This window comes from Danio rerio, chromosome 12, assembly GCF_052040795.2.
Source record: "Danio rerio strain M-AB ecotype USA chromosome 12, GRCz13ab, whole genome shotgun sequence".
Lineage (NCBI taxonomy): Eukaryota > Metazoa > Chordata > Actinopteri > Cypriniformes > Danionidae > Danio > Danio rerio.
Window position 1 is genome coordinate 28,378,774 of NC_141032.1, and position 19,614 is coordinate 28,398,387.

General features: G+C 34.9%; 1 protein-coding gene across 5 annotated transcripts in view; it reads right to left on the reverse strand.

Annotated features, from left to right (window-relative positions):
• Positions 1-1,069: 1,069 nt before the first annotated feature.
• Positions 1,070-19,614, reverse strand: part of opn4b (opsin 4b) — a 74,466-nt gene continuing 55,921 nt past the window's right edge. Inside the window, exons 8-12 of one of the 5 annotated variants that reach the window (XM_087274537.1) lie at positions 17,597-17,783; positions 15,228-15,440; positions 11,827-11,892; positions 5,279-6,391; positions 1,070-5,021 (exon numbers count right to left, since the gene is read on the reverse strand). In XM_087274537.1, the coding sequence (XP_087130663.1) occupies positions 6,230-6,391; positions 11,827-11,892; positions 15,228-15,440; positions 17,597-17,783 (628 nt within the window). In that variant the 3' untranslated portion in view covers positions 1,070-5,021; positions 5,279-6,229. 5 annotated transcript variants of the gene reach the window in all.

Sequence of the window (19,614 nt, forward strand, 5' to 3'; positions counted from 1 at the left end):
ATTTTGGTAAAATAAACGTAATCTAGAAGCCTTTGCCTTTCATATAAGCCACTTCTGATGATCAACTAGAAGTTAAGTTATTATTTTTTTTTCTTAAAACTTGGATAGGCGACAGGTTGTCAGGTTGTGTGTGTCATATTATATATGATGTTTAAATTATTTGCCTCACTTATTTGTTAACTTCAGCTCATGTGGATTGCATTTAAGATCTGCATGAATCTGATTTGCATTAGATTTAATACATTCCTGTAATGGTTTAATCTATATCATTATGAAGACAGAAATTCATTTACACCTGTGCATGATGATGCTGTTTAAAAGGGGTTCAAAAAAGTAGTTTCATTATTTCAAAAACAAGCACAATGCAGTTTAAAGCCAGTAAAAATGTACAATTCTACTACTAATAATATATATTTTTTTCTTAAGGCAAGACACTGCAGATTAGTAAAGTCAAAAACATTCATTCATCATTCATTTTTCTTCGGCTTAGTCTATATTCTGCGTATATGTTTTACGCAGCGCATGCCCTTCCTGCTGCAACCCAGAAGTGGGAAAATCAACAAACAAACAACAAATGATCTTTGGATGATGACAGGTTATTCATTCATTAATTTTCCTTCGGCTTAGTCTATATTTCAGAGGTCGCCACAGCGGAATGAACCCCCAACTGTTCCAGCATATGTTTTTTTACAAAGCGGATGCCCTTCCAGCCACAACCAAGGAGGAAATGTGAGAAAACATCCATACACACTCATTCACACACATTTCATAACCTACGGACAATTTTGATTTTTCAGTTCACCTATAGCACTTGTCCCTGGACAGTGGGGGAAACCAGAGCACCTGGAGGAAACCCACACAAACACGGGGAGAACAAATGCCAACTGGCCCAGCCAGGACTTCTAGGTGACCTTCTAGGTGTGCAGCAACTTTCTAGGTGAGGCGACTGTGCTAACTACTGATCCACCGTGCCACCCAATGTCAGGTTATTTTTTAACCAATTATAGTCAATGGTCCTTACACAATTATAATCTTTTTATCACTCCATATTTGAGAAAATACTGCAAACTGAAAATACAAATTTTATTTTATATACAGCAGATACAAACTTGAACGATTTCTGTATGTAACTGCTGCTAAAAGGGAGATTTATATCTTAATGCAAGAGAAAAAAAGTTATTTTGAGAATACAGCCTTTAAAAATTAAATATATGTATTGATTAAAACTCATAAAAGTGACAAAAGAAACAATTGTATTGTAACAAAGTGTATTTTGGGTGTTTTCTTTACATTATATTGTTTTCACTTGCAATGTCTTAGCTTATTCATCTTAGCTTATTCATTATGGTAAAGTAAATCATTATCAGGTGCTTTGAAAGAAACAAAACAACCACATAAACTTTGCCCCTAAATAGCGACAACATCAGAACTGAACCCAAGAAAGAAAACAGGAAAGAGAAGGGCAAAAAAGACAATATTATCACAAGTAAAAATGTATGACCTCGTGGCTCTCACCAATAAGCTAACCTTATCATTATTATACCACTTGATTATGTCACCTGACGGCGTCCAGACAACAAATCAGCAGGACATGCCATTGACTCACTTGATAACCACGAGTGGCTTTAGAAATGCAGTCAAAGGTGAACATTCTGGCAACATCAGTAAATATCCACAGCAAAGGAGATCATAAACCATCTCTGAAAGACATTTAGCTCAAAAAGGAAAGGTAAACATCTCTCTCTGGAGACACAGAGAGACTGACAGCGCATTTGAACTGCTTCAGAGACCATTATCTGAGAATGTGTACGCAACTTCCAACCTTTAAAAGCAATGGCGTGTTCTGGCTGAGCACTTTTCCAAAAGTAATCTTGTTAAAAGCGTTTCCCCTCTAATCCCTAAGGACTCCCAGATGCCGGCATATTAATCCCACTAAAGCATCTCTGAAATCCAGCAGAAAGGCAAATCTGCATCTGAAAGGTACAGTTCATTAACGCCACAGGCGCCAAAATCAGTCGCTTGAGCTTAAAAGACGATTTTTACATTTATACGAGTTGGGATGTTATTGTAGTCTACGCAGACGGTAAAAAAACATTTAAATATTTCATTCAGGAGCCTAGTTTAGAAAGCATGCAGGTAATCACAGTCTGGGGGATTTTAACACAAAAAGAGGGCAAATCATACATCATGAGATCATTTGTTGTGCACGCTTTCATAAAAACATTCAATAATATATAGACTATTATACACATTGGCCACAGAGTGCTGAAAAAATTTCATTTACAAAATAAGACAAACATTGTTTGATCAGCAGCAGCAAGAACAATGTCAATGGTTTTGATTGAGGCTGATTTAGATGAAGATGATATTTTAAAGCTAATTGGGTATGCGCAATGTATATTTACTAGATCAGTTATCTCTATTTGTCTATTTGTTTTACATTGTATTCTTGGATGTTTAGGCTACAACTGGTTTTCTTGTTTTATTTCTTGTACAGTCAAGTAAACATTCTTATATTAATGTAGATTGACTTAAGAACCTAAATAACATGTTAAGTTGTTTTCTTAAAAAAAGTGGGTTTAGGTTTATACTTTAAACAATGAAATATCTGCCAATTCAATAAGGAAAAGTATCTTGTTCTTCCTTAGAATTACATTTTATTTTTTACCCCAATTGGCAGATATATTTTTTATTTTAAATATAAACGTACAAAATTTTGCTGCTTTTTTTTTCTTCTAGAGAACAACACGTTATAACAGGAGTGCCCAAACTTTTTCTTATAAAGGGCCACACACCAAACTTGATTGACACTATAGGGCCGAAGGTAAATATAGTTGCCATTGGTAATTTCATAAATTATTTAATAATGTTTAAAAATCACTCTAAAACATTACTTTTTATTAACCAATACAGTAATTTATGATGAACTCATTACAGTTAAATCAAAACAATCTCATTTATATTTACTCATTTACTAGTTTTTGCCTCGATTTACTTGCCGATGTCTTCTGCATAGTCCTCTATTCTTCGAGTGACAGTATTTACATTGAAACATTTAATTTCAATTATTTTATTATCATTATTTTTGTAGTTTAGCAAAAAAACAAATAAAAAAAAAGGTTACGTTAAATTAGAAATGACGATCGCTCCATCATTCTCATCTCAGATGGGATGGTGGGCCAAATCAAAGTTTATAATGGGCCAACTTTGGGCATCTCTGCCTCTCTGTCATTTGGCTTCAGAAGTAAATGCATCTTGATTTAAGAATGTTTACAATATGTTTACTGAAAATACTACATAAGTAAACAACTGTTTTGTAGTTTATGCAATTTTTTGCAATGTTTTTAATTTTTCTATGATACATTTAAATGAACTTGGATAATGATAACTTTATTTTTAACGTAACATAAACAGTCTGATTGTATTAAATGTTATAATACCTAATCTTCTTCATTTAGTATTTAAAACAATATGTTGTTGTTAGTTTTGTTTGTAAAATTATCAATATCACAATATTATATGGTGTTTTAGTATACTTAACTTTTTTCTTTAAATAGTGACTATAGTAAAAATATATATTTCTTACATTTATACATGTAATTACAAAGAGACTAATCTGAAAAGAAAATGAATAAATGAATGAATGAACATGTAATTACACACTCCACTTTTAAAACATAAACCCAAACTTTCTGTCCTAACATGGTTACACTCCAAAAAAAGATTTATTTTAGAATTACAAGACAAAATATTCAACAATTCTTGCAGAAGACAAATTACTAGGGAAATCAAGGGATGTTTTCTGAAAAAAAAAGTTTAACTCCTTTTAAAGTTTAACTCCGCTTAAACTCCTCAAATGCCTAAGTCCCACCAAAAATTCAATCAGAAATTAAAACATCAAAAATCTAACCCAGGCTCATTCTGAAGATGTATCGCTATATACATTTCTTGATAGTGCCAAATATGTGCCAGGAGCTATGTTTTTTTTTTTTTTTGATCTGCCCACATTGCTAAACCCAACTGGCAGTTTTAAAAGCAATCCAGAAAAAGAAAAGCATTTGTCTGACTTTTACCACGTTTTTCAGATTTTACCACATTCCCACTGTGTTATTTTCTTGTTTATTTAATTTTTTTTGGCTTCTGTTTTTGTTTTACCTTGTTTCTAGAACCATTCTTCGCCAGACTCGAATGCCGTCATCTTGGTCAACTGCTCTCTGCATCTCAAGTCTGTTGACATACAGTACATGGCAAGCTAACTGGACAAACTGGTAATAGCGGGAAATCAGTCCATACAGAGGTACTGTAAGTAGTCATCTGGTAAGTGCGACAAGGAACGAAAAGGAAATGCACCCATACGTTACTTAGGCTACATAATTCACGATCTCCAGAAATGTATATAGAGGTACATTTTCAGAATGAGCCTATGTGGGAAAAATCTTGCTTTTGTTTGTAATTAAAAGATTAAAGGATTAAAGGTAATGCTGCTGTAAGTAATGCTCAGTTTTCTGCACAGACAGATAATTGTGATTTATTTAATTGCATGTATGTATTTTTTTACTCACAACGTTCTGGTAGCCACAGGCTTTAAATATATTTTTGTAGCCACACTATCAGAATTGTTTTCTCATTTTAATCTTAACCTCAAGCTAAATTTGATATATTTCAACTAAACACAGTTAAATATCATCAACCATTTTCTTCTCAATTAAATGCATCTTGGTTTAAGAATGTTTAAACATATGTACTAGTGAAAAATTCTAGTAAAATTGGCAGTGCACACAAATAAACAGGGCTCTACATGTCAAAGCAAGACCAAAATCTCTGAAAACTAGATAAAATCTAAAGGCCCTGTTATACTTCAAACAAACTTTGTTTTTGTTCTTCATTTCAGGGTTAAAAAGACGTTTTAAAGGGCTAAGTGATGGTATACTGTTTTCAAGCTTTCTGACATCCCTGTGCTGCAATAGGCAGGGTTGTAAAACGTCTCTCTCGTCCAGGCACGTGCACACATAGGGCTCAACCTGTGCAGTGCACATGCCCTTTTTAGTCTTGAATAGAAAGTGCCCTTCCAAAATTATCAAAAGTGCCCCCGCGACGCGACACACCCTCGGTCCCGCCCTTCAGTAGGCGCGCGACAACACCGCTCTTCAGTACGCGCGCAACAACAACCCCACCCACCCACCTCCCCCCCCCCCCCCCCCCCCCCACCCCCGGTCTTCAAAAAATTTATCCTGCACATGCCCTTTGGACGGTCTCTGCACGGGCCTGCTCACGTCACACATTTTGTAATTTTTTTATGTGAATACTTAAGTTCACGTTTGCTGTTAACTGAATGCTGAATTAATTTAACTAGTCATCACTACTTACATCATTTAAGCTGACTTAAAAGATCAACTTAAAAATTGTTTAACCTAAAAAATAAAGTTAAATCAGATTAACTTTCTAAATTAAGTTGATGTAAAAAATGTTGTCTTTGTTATTATTTATAATAATAAAAAAAAATATTGTTATTACATAGTTTTTTTGCAGCGTAAGACACATGTGACACGTGACATGTTGGGGCTTTTTGTCTGGTGTGTCACTCCTTCAGAGTCTTTTAAATCTGTCTGCTAGCAATTATACAGGTGCGGATATATCTGTACCAGCTCTGCTACATACTCTCCTGTTGCTAACTAGTCATGTTTGTTGTATAATGAGCTGCCAAATTGAACAAAACAATCTTAGTTTTTTCCAGATTTGTTAAAATTATGTAATTTCTGCTCACTGTCCAATTTTGTTTGAAGTATACTGGGGTCTTAAGTGTTAAATCCTCATTTCTAAAATAGCATGTTGTTTCTGATCTTGTGCAGACACAGGCAATGGGTTTTTGCTATGACCTATACTGCACAGGCATTAATGGACAAAGCAGCTCATTGAAAAGGAAATCTGAACACATATTCAGAACCGGTGCCAAAATCCACAACACAGACACCAACTGCTGCTTTTCTTCCCTGAGAGGAGAGGATCATCTCCACACCACCGGAAAAAGCCTGAATAGGTGTCCTGACCCCACTTTCATGTCAAAAATACACACCCTGTTTACCTTAAAGTGGCTTGTTTTCCATCTGAAAACAAGCAAAGGTAACAATAATTCAGATGTCAGTTGTAACTGCATGCAGGTTGGTTTTTGAGCCCTGGGTAAAGAAGACAGAAATGAGGAAGAGACAGTCAGATGACAGAGCATCAGTGTTCAGTCAGTCACGGTGACAGAGTCTGTGACTGCTGGAGCTCCAGGTATGAGCCTGGAAGAGTGTCCCGCTGGCAGGACAGCAGGACAGGTTTCTGAAGTCACAATGATGGAGGGGATCCGAACCAATGGCCTTTTCTCATCTGCTTTCTCTGAGACGTCATTCTGCTTGATTTGAGACAGAGAAAATACAATGAGTGAAGGAGTAAACACATAAATACTTTTTATAAAATTTTTCTATTTTACAGTTTTTGATGTTAAAAATCTACATTTCTGTATTGATTACATTGGTGTTAAAGTATTAAAGGTGCAGTAGGTGATCTGCCAGAATGCTAGCATTAGCATAATAGCTTAGAAATTTTACGACCCTCCCCTGTCATTTAAAGCCACGCCTCCTTTAAGTCATGAACACGCGAACGTGCACTGATAGATATAACACTAGATCATGTCATTCACCAGTTGGAAAACTCTATGGAGCCACACACTTGATTAAGCGTAGTTGTTGACAGGCCAGCGGGTGCAGGAATTATATTTCCCCAAAACTGCACTGTAAAAAATCCAGGGTTCCACACGATTCATTCATGTTGTCCCAACACAAATTGATTAAGTTAACTAAACACTTTTAACAAATTTATGTGGATTAAACATAAAAAAATTTTATTGTCCCAGTAAAATCTGAAGAATTGCGTTGATTCAGCTCATTTTAAATGCGTAGTTTGAACGAGCAAAAAAAAAAAAAAAGTGTGTGTGTGTCACAGGCTGTCCTGTTCAAAACTAAACAAATGTGTGAATATAAATTAAACTTTACCTCAGTAAAGCTGGTTAGGCGGAAGAGCACATTTATGTTTTGTTATTATACTAAATAAATATTAGATCAGGAAAAAAAAGAGTGCTAAAAACAGCAATATCCTTTCTTCTTTTTACATTACACTTATGTTTCCGTTACCAAGAAAACGAATGACTTTTCATTTTTAATTGTGCTCGCTGATCCTTGTACATCACTTTTTTTCATCTCCTTTTTCACTTGAACAAGTAAACGAATCCTCAGGTCTATTTAACTGACTATATTATGGATGCTGTAAAAGGTACTCCATGTATTTGAAAATGGCCAATCTTTTGCCGGACGTTTTCAGTAGCTGAACAACACTTCCGTGCATATAAACCCATTCATAAACAAGAACATAATCTAAATAAGCTTTGTGTGGCGAAAATTGTTTTAAAACATACCTGTCTAAAGGCATGACAATGAAGGCTTCCATTAGCTTACATTTTTTATTTAGTTTATTAAGCTCAAAGATGTTTCAAAACTATTTCTAAATTCAGTTCTAATTTCCAGCAAATGAATAAAAAAACAATAATAACAAAGTGTGAAAAAAAAGAGTTATATGCAAACCCATGTCCTAATTTATGCCCCATATGGTGATGCATACATTTCCAAAACCCAACAGGTGGACTAATCTAAACTTGTTTTTATAAAAAAAAAAAAAAAACCAATACAAATATAAATATACATATAAATGATATAAATAATAATAATAATAATAATAATAATAATAATAATAATAATAATAATAATAATAATAATAACATTATTGCAAATGTACATTGTCATAAATAAACTGAAAAAAGCACCCAGAGATGAAGAAGGAGTGGAGATAGTGTTTTTTATATTCATGTAGAAAATCAGAATTTTCGAAACAGTTTAATCTTTTATTTTTTTCATGTGTAATGATATTTGTGAATTGCTGCACATCATGTGTGTATTAAGCAATGTGTAAGTATTTGGACCCACACAAATGCATAACTAAAGTGCTCTGTGCTGGACTTTAGACCAGTTTTAGTTTGTCAGTGGTGCAGTCTATTTTAGTTCATCAAAATAGCAAGACACCCTTTTTTATAAATCAGCACACCCACAAGTCTACAAAGCGGCGCAAATGGATTTGCTATTTAAACAACGTGGTGCAAAACTTGAAAATGACTGTTGCGCTGATCTGAAAATAGCAACAAATCAAGCAAACATGTCTTTTTCCAGTTGTATAATAGGGCCCTATAAGTATAGCTGTGAAATAAATAAAATGCTTGTTACAAATAAGTCATTTATTCATTTTCTTTTCGGCTTAGTTCCTTTATTAATCTGGGGTCGCCACAGCGAAATGAACCACCGTTAAAAATGGTATTTTTGTATATTAATGTGTTTTAAAATGTAAGTAATTAATGTGAAATGTAACAGCAATTCCATTGCCATTGTTTTTTTTGTTTTTTTTTTTGTTTTTTTTTTATAACTGCTGCACATTGAGTCAACCATATTCTGGCACCCAGAAACACACCCCACAGATCCTGTGAATTTTAGGTTTTGCTTCAGAAACTGCATTTGCATTTATAGAGTCACTTTTTAATGTTTTTCATTAACCACTCTATTTTGTTAAATCGAGTCCTCTTTTTTCATGTTTTCGGATGGCAAACTTACAAAACGAGTCAATTTTTGTCAGCCGCTGAGAAGAAAGAAACTATGTTTTTTATGAAAACTAAATGATATTGCCCCAAAAAAGTCTCCTCGGATGCTTGGGAGTTGAAATAATGAAACAGATAATACTTTATATTTCTGAATATATTTTCCACACATATGTATTTTTTTCAGCTCACATACAAAGCACAACAAACTGTAAACCTCACATGTATAATAACTGAATACAAATCAGACCAGGCTGAGAGTATAGAACTGGCTTGATATTTTGTAGCTTGAAACCATGTTTTGCCATGGTCATGTTGATGCTCAGCAGCACAGGGAGTTTTTTCAGCTTGATCTGTGAGAGAACTTGCAGGACTGTTATTTTTTGTGTGTGTTTGCATTCACTGACAGGTTTGCTTCCTGTCTTCTCTTCCAGTCACTGTTGTTCTTAATAATGACACACTGGGGGTACCTTTATGACAGTGCAGCTCAGCCAGTGATCAACAACACCATAGCTCAACACAGGACAATCTGAAAGCTTAATTTGACCTCATGCCGATTGTTTTACTTGTTATAGTGTGCCATTTGCGTATCCCTTCTCTTTAAAGATCAAGCAACACTGTTTCTTGGTCTGAATTCAGTGTAATGAAATCCTGTATGCTATTATGTCGAACCAAATAGATATTTTATTACCACATTTACACCAAGGGAGCTACAAATCAGATTAATAAACATGAACGTCTATGGGATGGCTGTAATATAGAAGACATATTTGGACAAGTGTTCCCTGTAGAGGTATGGTAAAATTGCATTTCACAGATGGACCCTGTGATTGTAATCCCGTATGAATGAGGCATGTTTGCGTTATTCACACACAACCTCGAAAAAGATTACAGAGTAAATTACCTGTTATTTTTCAGCATCCTTTGAGAAATAGGATGCTCATCTCATAGATATATCTATGATCGTGGTGCATCATTATTATTATTTTCATAACATTTCTCCTCCAGACTGGGCACTTTATTAAGCACACCTGTTAGACTAAGCAAATATCCAATAAACCATCATGGCAATGGCAGCATCCTGATGCATTTATGCATGAAGATATGGTCTAAAGTTCATACTGAGCATCAGAATGAGGAAGAAAGTTGTTTTACTGTAAGTGATTTTGCATGTGTCATGGTTGTTGGTATAAGGAGCACATTTGCACATAGGCACATGCACAAAACAATGCTTTAAATCTTACAACACACTATTACATGCAGAATGAAATATATATGTATGTGAGATGAAAGATATATATTGTATAGCATGCAAGCTTGCTTATTTAGACACTTTCATGATCTATTCAGGTCCATCTGTCATGAAAAGAAAATAAGCAGGTCACGAGCTGCAATTCCATCCATAGAGTTTGTGCTGGTTGTGAACAATGAACAATGGATGATTGTAGTTGGATAACAATGGTTTTTGGGATGACGTTTGGTTTCAATAGTGTCCCTTGTGGGTTAAAAAAACCCTAAAGGACAATTTTGTTTTGTTATATCAGTCTATTTTGATCAGTTTATCTTAATATTTATGCACGTTTTTGATTAGTTTTATTTAATCACTAAAATTTTAAATACAAAAACTTGTGTTTATGTTTTACTGTGAACATCCAACCATAATACATACAGGGTCAAAAATCACCCCCAAATTGTCCCATTAAAAGAGTTTGTTCAGGAATCAAACTACCGTGGTTGCATTATATGTTTCTTGGTGTTTCTTGTTTCTTTGATCTCCCTTTCCTATCATTTCAAACAGATTATTTTTGCTAAATCTAAAAGATAATGGTTAATTTAATAATAAAATGTAATATTATTATTATAAGCATGAGGTTAGGAACTCCCTATTTGTTAATGTGTTGAATTTAAACATCAAGTTGGGACATAATGGAAACCGCAAATCAAAAAAGAAAGTAGTGATTTGCAATGATTTTACTTTGACTTGTATTTCATTGCAGACAATATGAACACAATATATTTCATGTTTTGTCTGGTCATTCAGACATTCAGACCTGCAAGACATTCAATAATGTGATTTAAAACAGAGGATGTCAACAGGTGATTGTTATTATGATTTGTTACGAAAATAGCATCCAAGAAAGGTCTACACCTGTAGGAAGAAAGATGGGCCGAGGATCGCCAGTTTGCCAATTAATACGTGTGAGAAAATTATTGTAATGTCATCCACAGTGACATCCACTAAACTGTACTGTACTAAAAGGTTAACAGTGTCCAGAACCGTTATCGACTTCTCTTAGCTCGGAGGCTTCTGGGATGGACCATCACACAGTGGAACACAGTATTTCAGGTATTTTTTGGGACAAATGTCTACTCTGGACCAAAAAAAATAGGTCATCCAGACTGCTACCACCAACAAGCCAAAAATCCAAGGTCTGTAATGGTATGGGGTTGGGTCAGTGCCCTTAGCAAAGGTAACTTGCACTTCTGTGATGACACCATTAATGCTGAAAAGTTATTGGAGATTTTGGAGCACAATATGCTGCATTTTTTTTCAGGGACATATTTCAACAAGACAAAACCACATTCTGCACACTTTACAAAGTCCTGGCTGCAGAGGAAAAGGATACAGATACTTAACTGGACTGCCTGCAGTCCCGACCAGTCTCAAATAGAGATTTTGTGGTGCATTATGAAGAGCAAAATGCAACAATAAAGACCCCGTACTGCTGCCCATCTTAAAACTTGTATGAGGAAGAATGGGGCAAAATGACACCTGAAACACTTCATCACTCGGTGTCTTCAGGTCTTCAGTCCCTAACTTATTTTAATTGTTGTGAAAAGGAATGTCAACATTACAAAATGGTAAATAATTTACTGTTCCAACTTTTTTGAAATGTGTTGCTAGAACCAAAATTGGAATATGTGTTTATTTTGAAAAAAATAAAATAAAATAAAATAAAAATCATAAGGAAAATATTACATGTTTGTTGTATTGTCTGCAATGAAATACAAGTCAAAGAAAATTTAGAAATCGCTAATTTATTTTATTATTTGCGTTTTTCATTCTCTTCATACATTATTTATTTATTTTTTTTTATTTTTTTTATTTTAGGTTGTAAAAACAAATCCAGTTCAATATAAGTACTCACAGAAGACGAGGGACAGCTTGACAGGCTGACCTCGGCCATGGAGATTTCATCTTTGTCACCAACCGTCTGAAAGAAGGACAGAGAAGATACACATAAAATTTACCATAATGAGAGACTAACTGACTAACAGTAGTTAAAATTATTTAATTTTTTTTTTTTTTTTGAAGTAGACACTTCTCTTTCTAATTTGAAAGTTTATTTTAACACATTGTGAGGCTCCCACTGTCTAAACTGGACTGTGACCAATCAAAAGAAAGAGGTAGATGGGCAGAGCTGAATGTGCCACCCAGTGGACACACTAATGCCATTCATCTTGATGACATAGGATGAGCTTCTGTTTATAGGGATAATCTCTCTAAAACCAACAGATTAGGATGGGAGAATTAAAGCAGGCTTAATCTCAATGTAATGGACCCTCATTGAAGTCGGCTCTTTGAAGGAATGCCATTTGTAATTATCCAAACTACCTTTACATCTTCTGTTGATTTGTGTTCTGTTGAAAGTTCTGTTGGTTTAAAAATGTACAAGTAATTTTTTTTAGGAAAATAGAAACAGTTCTACATTATACATCTTGAATAATAAGCAGAAAAGCTGGATTTGTTTCATTCCATTAACACATGACAATTTTCTGCTCTCTGAAACGCAATCCAAAAATGGGTTGTGGATCATTTCTCATAAGCCTCTGTTCTAAACTTTAAATTTGATAAACAGACATATTCTACAATTTATTTTATTTCTCAAGATTGCAATTCTGATTTCGATTTCCTTTGATTCAGTTTTGATTCATTTGGAAATAAAGGTTGCAGGGATATATCACATTGGGCATACATAATGCACAATGATATGTTGATGATCAGTTCACATTACTTGCAAAAAAGCGATATAGAAAAGCCCTTGTTTGAATGCCTCGTCATCTTAGAATTATAAGGTTCTGTCTAACATTTTTGCCAAAATTCAGTTATTCACATATTCTTATTAAATAGCAACTTATTTACATTATGTGATGTTTTTTTTAATTTGTTTACATTTTAAGGGCTCTATTTTAACGATTTATACGCAAGGTCTAAAGCACATGGCACAAAAGCATTAAGGGCATGTCCGAATCCACTTTTTTCTATTTTAAGGATGGAAAAATACTCTCCGCGCCTTTACTTTCTCTTTCTCTCTTTTGTGGATAGCACTTTTTACAGTGGAAACGGTGTTGTACACTCCACTGAAGGCATCCACAAGCCTACATAATAAATTTTGTTTGTAAGCGCAAAGATTTGTTTTAAAACTATTTCTACATTCAGTTTTAATTTCCAGCAAACGAATAAATGAGCAATAATAATTTTTTGTGGTCAAAAGGTTATATATCCAAACACATATGCTATGCCCCATATGGTACAAAACCCGACAGGTGGACAAACCTAAGCTTGTTTTTAATAAAACAAATATAAATATGCATATGATAAACAATACTACTATGAATAATATCATTACACAAAAGCAAGTTGTTGTGAATAGACCAAAAAAGCCCCCCAAGATGAAAGCATGAAGGTAGTGGTTTTTATATTTATGTAGAAAGTAATCATTTTGAACTATTTTAATCCTGTATTTATTTACTTATTTTTTGTAAAGATATTTGAGCATTGCTGTACATCATGCATGTTTTAAGCTTTCAGCTGGTCTTTTTTGGTTCCTCAAAATATCAGCGCACCAACAATGCACCTTAACACATCTCTTTTCTGGACCGGACACCCATGAGTCCACAAAGTGGCGCAAATGGATTTGCTATTTAAGCAAAGTGGTGGAAAATGGGAAAATTAGGGTTACGCTGATCTGAAAATAGCAACACGTCAGGGCAAACATGTCTTGCACCTTATTGCACCAGGTGTGTGATAGGGTCCTAAGACTTTTTACTTAAAAAACAAACAAACAAACTCTAGCTTGGCTCTATAAGCTTCTTTCTGTGAGCCAACCAGCATTTCAATTGCCACCAATCAGGATCAGCTTTCTTTGCCGTTAACAGCTGGAAAGACCAGAAAGAGTTGACTAAATAATGCCGCACCACACAAAATTGAAAAGAAACCTGCGAAAATGTTAGAATTTGGAAGCATTTTTGACATTGAAATGTTACATTTTACGTTGTTGAAAAAGAAACAGGAATTTAAAAAAATTAAATATTAAATGTAAAATATTTATATTTGTCTTTATATATATAGTCTGTGAAACATTTTCAGTCTTTATTAAACTTTGTTGAACTCATTTGCTCATTGTCTGTTTTCTTTTAAAGTCTTTAAATTTGATATTAAACCTTGAAGGGCAAATACTTATTTTAATTAATGGGGCTTACAATTGAATAAATATCATATAAAATATATAATCCAATAAAGATTAGCATATTAATTACATAAAATTAACATCTGCACTGGACAAAATATTTAGCACAGCCTTGTATGCCTAAAACCTTGTCAAGCATCAACATATTGTTACAATACCTAATTTATTTTTTTAAATAAATTAATAAGCAGACTCATTGTATTTCTTGAAAAGCAATACTTCAATTAAGGATCTGCCAGATAGTAACTCATTATTCCAAGCAGAATATGACTTTTTAGAAGGTTTTATGTGCATTTGCCGTTTATTTTACCCCAATTTACCACTTGAATAGAATTTTGATAATTTACATTTAGAGTACATTTGGGGTCTATGTCATGGTAATGTATGAAAGTGAACTGTTACACACATATTGTTTGCTATATGGAATGCAAAACTCTGAAGCTCAATATCTCAAAATCATTTAGAACGCAGATAGAACCTTATAATTTTGCAAAGTAGGACTGAATAAGCAGCACATGAAACTGGTATTGGTAATATGTAGCTGTTAACTCGAACAGTATTTTTAGCCTAGTTTTTATAAAATAGGTGTACTTTAAAAATTACCCATGATGTATCATTTAGATAAAAAAATATATACTGTACCAGGAGGCTCAATTAAAAAGCACTACTTCATCTACTAGTTAAAAAGAGCTGTATTTAAATGTCAGACAGCAATAGCTTCACTACATTTAAAAGAAAAAGTTGGTGAAGGAGGCACCAATTTCTCTCAAACTTAATTAGCGTACAGTCATAAGAAATCCCAGAAAGTGCATCATTAGCACACATAAGCATGCAGACTCTTGAGCACTCTTGTCATTTGTCAAAGTACAGCGCTGGCTAAAACCAGGGCAGCGAACTGTCGTCGAGATATGAAGGATGGAATGAAATTTCCAAATTAATTTTTTAAATCTGATGGAGTCGTTTCCTCTCTTAAAATGAATGTGGGACTTCCTAATTTCATAAATCAAAGAGCGCCGGGTGAGCTGTGGAGCTGGTGATAAATGAGGTAGATATGACACTAAATGAAGTCTCTCACTTACGCTGATGTACGCACAGGGCCGGTTGGTGCTCGGGTCGGCTAGACTCTGGGCTGATGTCCTGTCGAAGATTCCAGAGTCTCTGCTTTTGACCTTCAGCCTCAGAGAGCTGCTGTGCTTGATATCGCATAGATCTTTGCGGATTTCCGATGAGACCTGGCGACTAGCAGGCCGTGAACTTGCGGTGGAGAGATCTGCCTCTGTGTCTGTCCAGCCCTGTCCATACACAACACACATTAAGCAGTTACAACAGAAAGAGCTTTGCTAAAAAAGGGACAGTTCACCCACCAAAAATGTACTCACTATTTACTCACACTCAAGTGGATCTAAACTTTTGAGTTTCTTTATTCTGTTTAAAGGGCAAATCCTTTTAAGATGTAAGATAAACCTTTGGTGTCTCTAGAATGTGTATGTGAAGTTTCAGCTCTAAAAAATACTCATCAGATTATTTAACATGTAATATAGAATTTGTCCATTTTGGTGTCTGAGTACACTGTAGCTGTTGTTGTAGCCTGTGGTTTTAAATCCATATGACCTGGTTCTCCCTGCCCACCGCTCTGACATGTGTGTCTGCTTCTCCTGCATTACATCAGATAAACAGCAGTCAGTGATAGACAGACTGGGATGAAGTTAAAATACCGTCACAAGTTTATTTGATGTATTTGTGGTGGAGTTTATTTAAGCCTTTCTGAAATGATGAGTCTTACATAAATGCCGTTTGCAGTTTACTGACACCCTGTGGCCGTGGTGATTATATCGGCTAAGAATTACATAGCGATTTTACTGTCTTTATTACAAACATGCTCTGTTTTAAAAACGTTTTAAACTTACAAAAATAATTACTGAGGTGCAGCTGATCACAGAGACTTGTAACATTTGTTTTAATCCTAGTTTATTTGCTAAAAAAAGTTCTGTGGATTCAATCAATTTGGTGGGTTGGGAAAACCACACTCCTACACCACGTTGTGGTGGGCCTCAAAATCACTGGGATTTGTGTCCTATTTTATTCATTCATTTTCTTTTCAGCTTAGTTCCCTCAGTAATCAGGGGTCGCCACAGCAAAATGGACAATTTAGCCTACCCAATTCACCTGTACTGCATGACTTTGGACTGTGTGGAAAAACCGGAGCACCCGGAGAAAACCCACGTGAATGCAGGGAGAACAAGCAAACTCCACACAGAAACGCCAACTGGCCCAGCCGAGGCTCGAACTAGCAACCTTCTTACTGTGAGGTGACAGCAGTACCTACTGCGCCACTGCATCGCCAAGTGTCCTATTTTAACGTCAGTAAATTTAAAAAAAGAGACTCGTTGGGGTTATCGCCCCAATATGACAGTGGACAATTGACACATACAGACAGTTCTGTCCAAACAGCTTACAAAAGTTGTTTTTCATCATAGGTGCCCTTTAACACTGAAGACTATGTTTTGAAGAAATCTGAAAACCTCTAACCATTGACTTCCATAGTACCAAAAATACTATAGTAGTTGATGCTTACAGGTTTCCAAATTACTTCAAAATATCTTCTTTTGTGTTTACTAAAAGAAAGAAAGTCAAACAGGTTTGAACACGTAAAAGGATGAGTAAATGAGTAAATTTTAGGTGAACTATTGCTTTACAGCTTGACATAAGGAAAACCATTTGATTTGTGTGTGCTTTTGGATGAGGAAGGACAATTTGACAAATATGAGTCAAATTTATACAAAGTGAATTCCTCTGTGATTGATCTGTTATCCAATATTTAATATAAATCATAATATTTGGTTCTTGGTCTAAAAAGTTACAGGGTAAACTTTTGATGGAATTTATTCAACTGAATTATGTCACATACACTTTTAAAAATAAAAGTTCTTTCCTGGCATTGAGAGTTCCATGAGGAACCTTCAACATTTTCGGTCCACAAAAGTGTGTATATAGTAGATTTGTTTATACACACACACACACACACACATATATATATATATATATATATATATATATATATATATATATATATATATAGTGGAAGACTATGAAAATGTTCCTGACACCAAAAACATTTCTTTGAAGAGCTTTCGACAAAAAGAAAATCCCGCACTTTCATTTTTAAAAGTGTAAGTACAATGTTCAATTCAATTTAATTTATCTTTATTTCTATAGCGCTTTTACAATGTAGATTGAGTCAAAGCAGCTTAACATAGGGGATAATAGTAACAATGTTCTATTAGTAGTCATTTGTAGAATAAAAAAAAAACCTTGAAAATGATTAAAAACTATCAAGTTAATTTCTAACAGTGATTTTAAGGGAATTTGAAACTACACACATGAAATCAGAAGTATGTGGCTACAAATATATGGGTTCAATGTTTCTGGCCTGGAGGTGCTTTCTTACTGATTCGCTGTCAGATACAGAGGACAAGCGTGCCTTTCCGGCTCGATGCAAGTTGCTGCTGGTCTCAGAGGACTGGCTGGTCAATGTGGAGCGTCGTGTGGATATAAAGCTACTGCTGCTGAAGCGGTCTCTACGAGGAACACAGAGCAGCACTCCAAGACAAGGGATGTACTTGGCAATGGCAGACCTGCCAGAGCAAAAGGGAGAAAATATAAATGTGAGGCAGTAAAACACCAATGACATCTGCTTCTTTTTACACAAATAAGGACTGCAGAGAAAACTGTTGGATACAGGCTTATCTGTACAATTTTAAAAAAGAAAGAAAAATGATTAGTGGATGATTTATTAACAAATACATGTAAATGCAAATTTGCATAGCTTTTCTGGTAAACTTGCTTGGAAGTCCACCCGGTAGATTGTTGCATTTTACATTTTTATGTAGGACAAACATACAGAAAAAAGATTAAATCACATGATTTCTTTAGCAAATGCTTTTTATTTTTTAGGTTAAGTGCTATTCTGAAATATTATTCAAATAATACAATGTATTTCTGAACTCCGGCTATGTGTATAGCATTGCAATAAAATCTAGCATAGTCACGTTTCAGGTTTGTTACAAAACAATTTGCACAAAATTATAATTTTGCTTCAGTTTGTTTTTTCATGTCCCAATGCTGTCACAAAGATTTGTTAAAAGATATTTAAAAACCCCTCCTTCTCATGCAACCCAGGCTCATTCTAAAAAAGTACTGCTATGAACATTTCTGGTAAGCCCTCAGGAGTTGTGTTTCTGTTTTATGTAAATTCATCAGAGGTCGATGTGTATGCTTTTTGAGATCTCTAATTTCTCCTGCGAGTGCCATTCACGACTGCTGTTCTTGCATAACCCATCAGAGGCCAATGATAACTGACTAACTGACTTACTGAATGACTGACCAATCAATACTCCTCTTTCCCTGAACACAACCAATAGTGGTTTCAAATTCATCGATTGACCCGCCCACCTACTTCCCTAAACCCAACTAACAGATTTAAAATGCAATCCAGAAAAAGAAAAGTGTCCTACCTGCTTTCTGGATTTGTTCTTCACTGGACTCAAACCCCAATGTCATGGCCAACTCCCTGCGTCTCAAGTCGGCCGAAGTACATGGCGAGCTAACTGGACATACTGGTAACAGTTTGAAAGCTATCCACACAGAGGTACTGTAAGTGGTCAGCTGGTAAGCGAGAAATGGAATGGCATCATGCTGCCCCATAGCATTCTTTTAAGGACAAAATTCAGCCATATGTACTTCTAGCTACATAATTCACGATCTCCAGAAATGTATATAGGGCTACGTTTTCAGAATGAGCCTATGTTGTTTTCATGAGTATGCTCTGCATTGACTGGTCAGATGTTCCAATCAGCTGCAATTGGTCTATCATATATAGAAAATTAAACACTCATTAACATATCTGAAACTCAGTTTCAGAACCTTTCTCAATCTTCAGTGATTGTAAATACTGCATAAGTTCCGGTTGAATAAATGTTTTGTCTCTACAATAAATGTTTCTTCTTGACATGACGTCAATAACAATGACCCAACTAAAGTGTTTGAGGGTTAGAATTGATACTTGCAGGCAGCAAATAAAAACACTAAGCTGTAATTATGCTAATTTGTTAAAGATCGAAATAGATAACAACATAGTAACAAAGTAAAACAAGAATGACACAACCCTTTAAACTCTGCAGACCATTAGCAATCACAAACAGAATGAGTTAATTTTTAAAAATGCCTAACTGTGGAAAATGTTTACTTGTTAAATAGGGGAAGAGAGCTTTGTGTTTGTTGTGTCTTATGTAACTTATCAATCCTTCATAAGGATGACCTCAAATTGAGGTGATGTGTAAGTGATGACCTCATCATTCAAGTGCTTCATGGTGGGCATTAATCTTGTGTGTCTCACCACAGATCGGTTATGAGAGCAACACATGGCTCAGCGCATTCACAGCAGATCAATCTGAAGCAAATCTGACT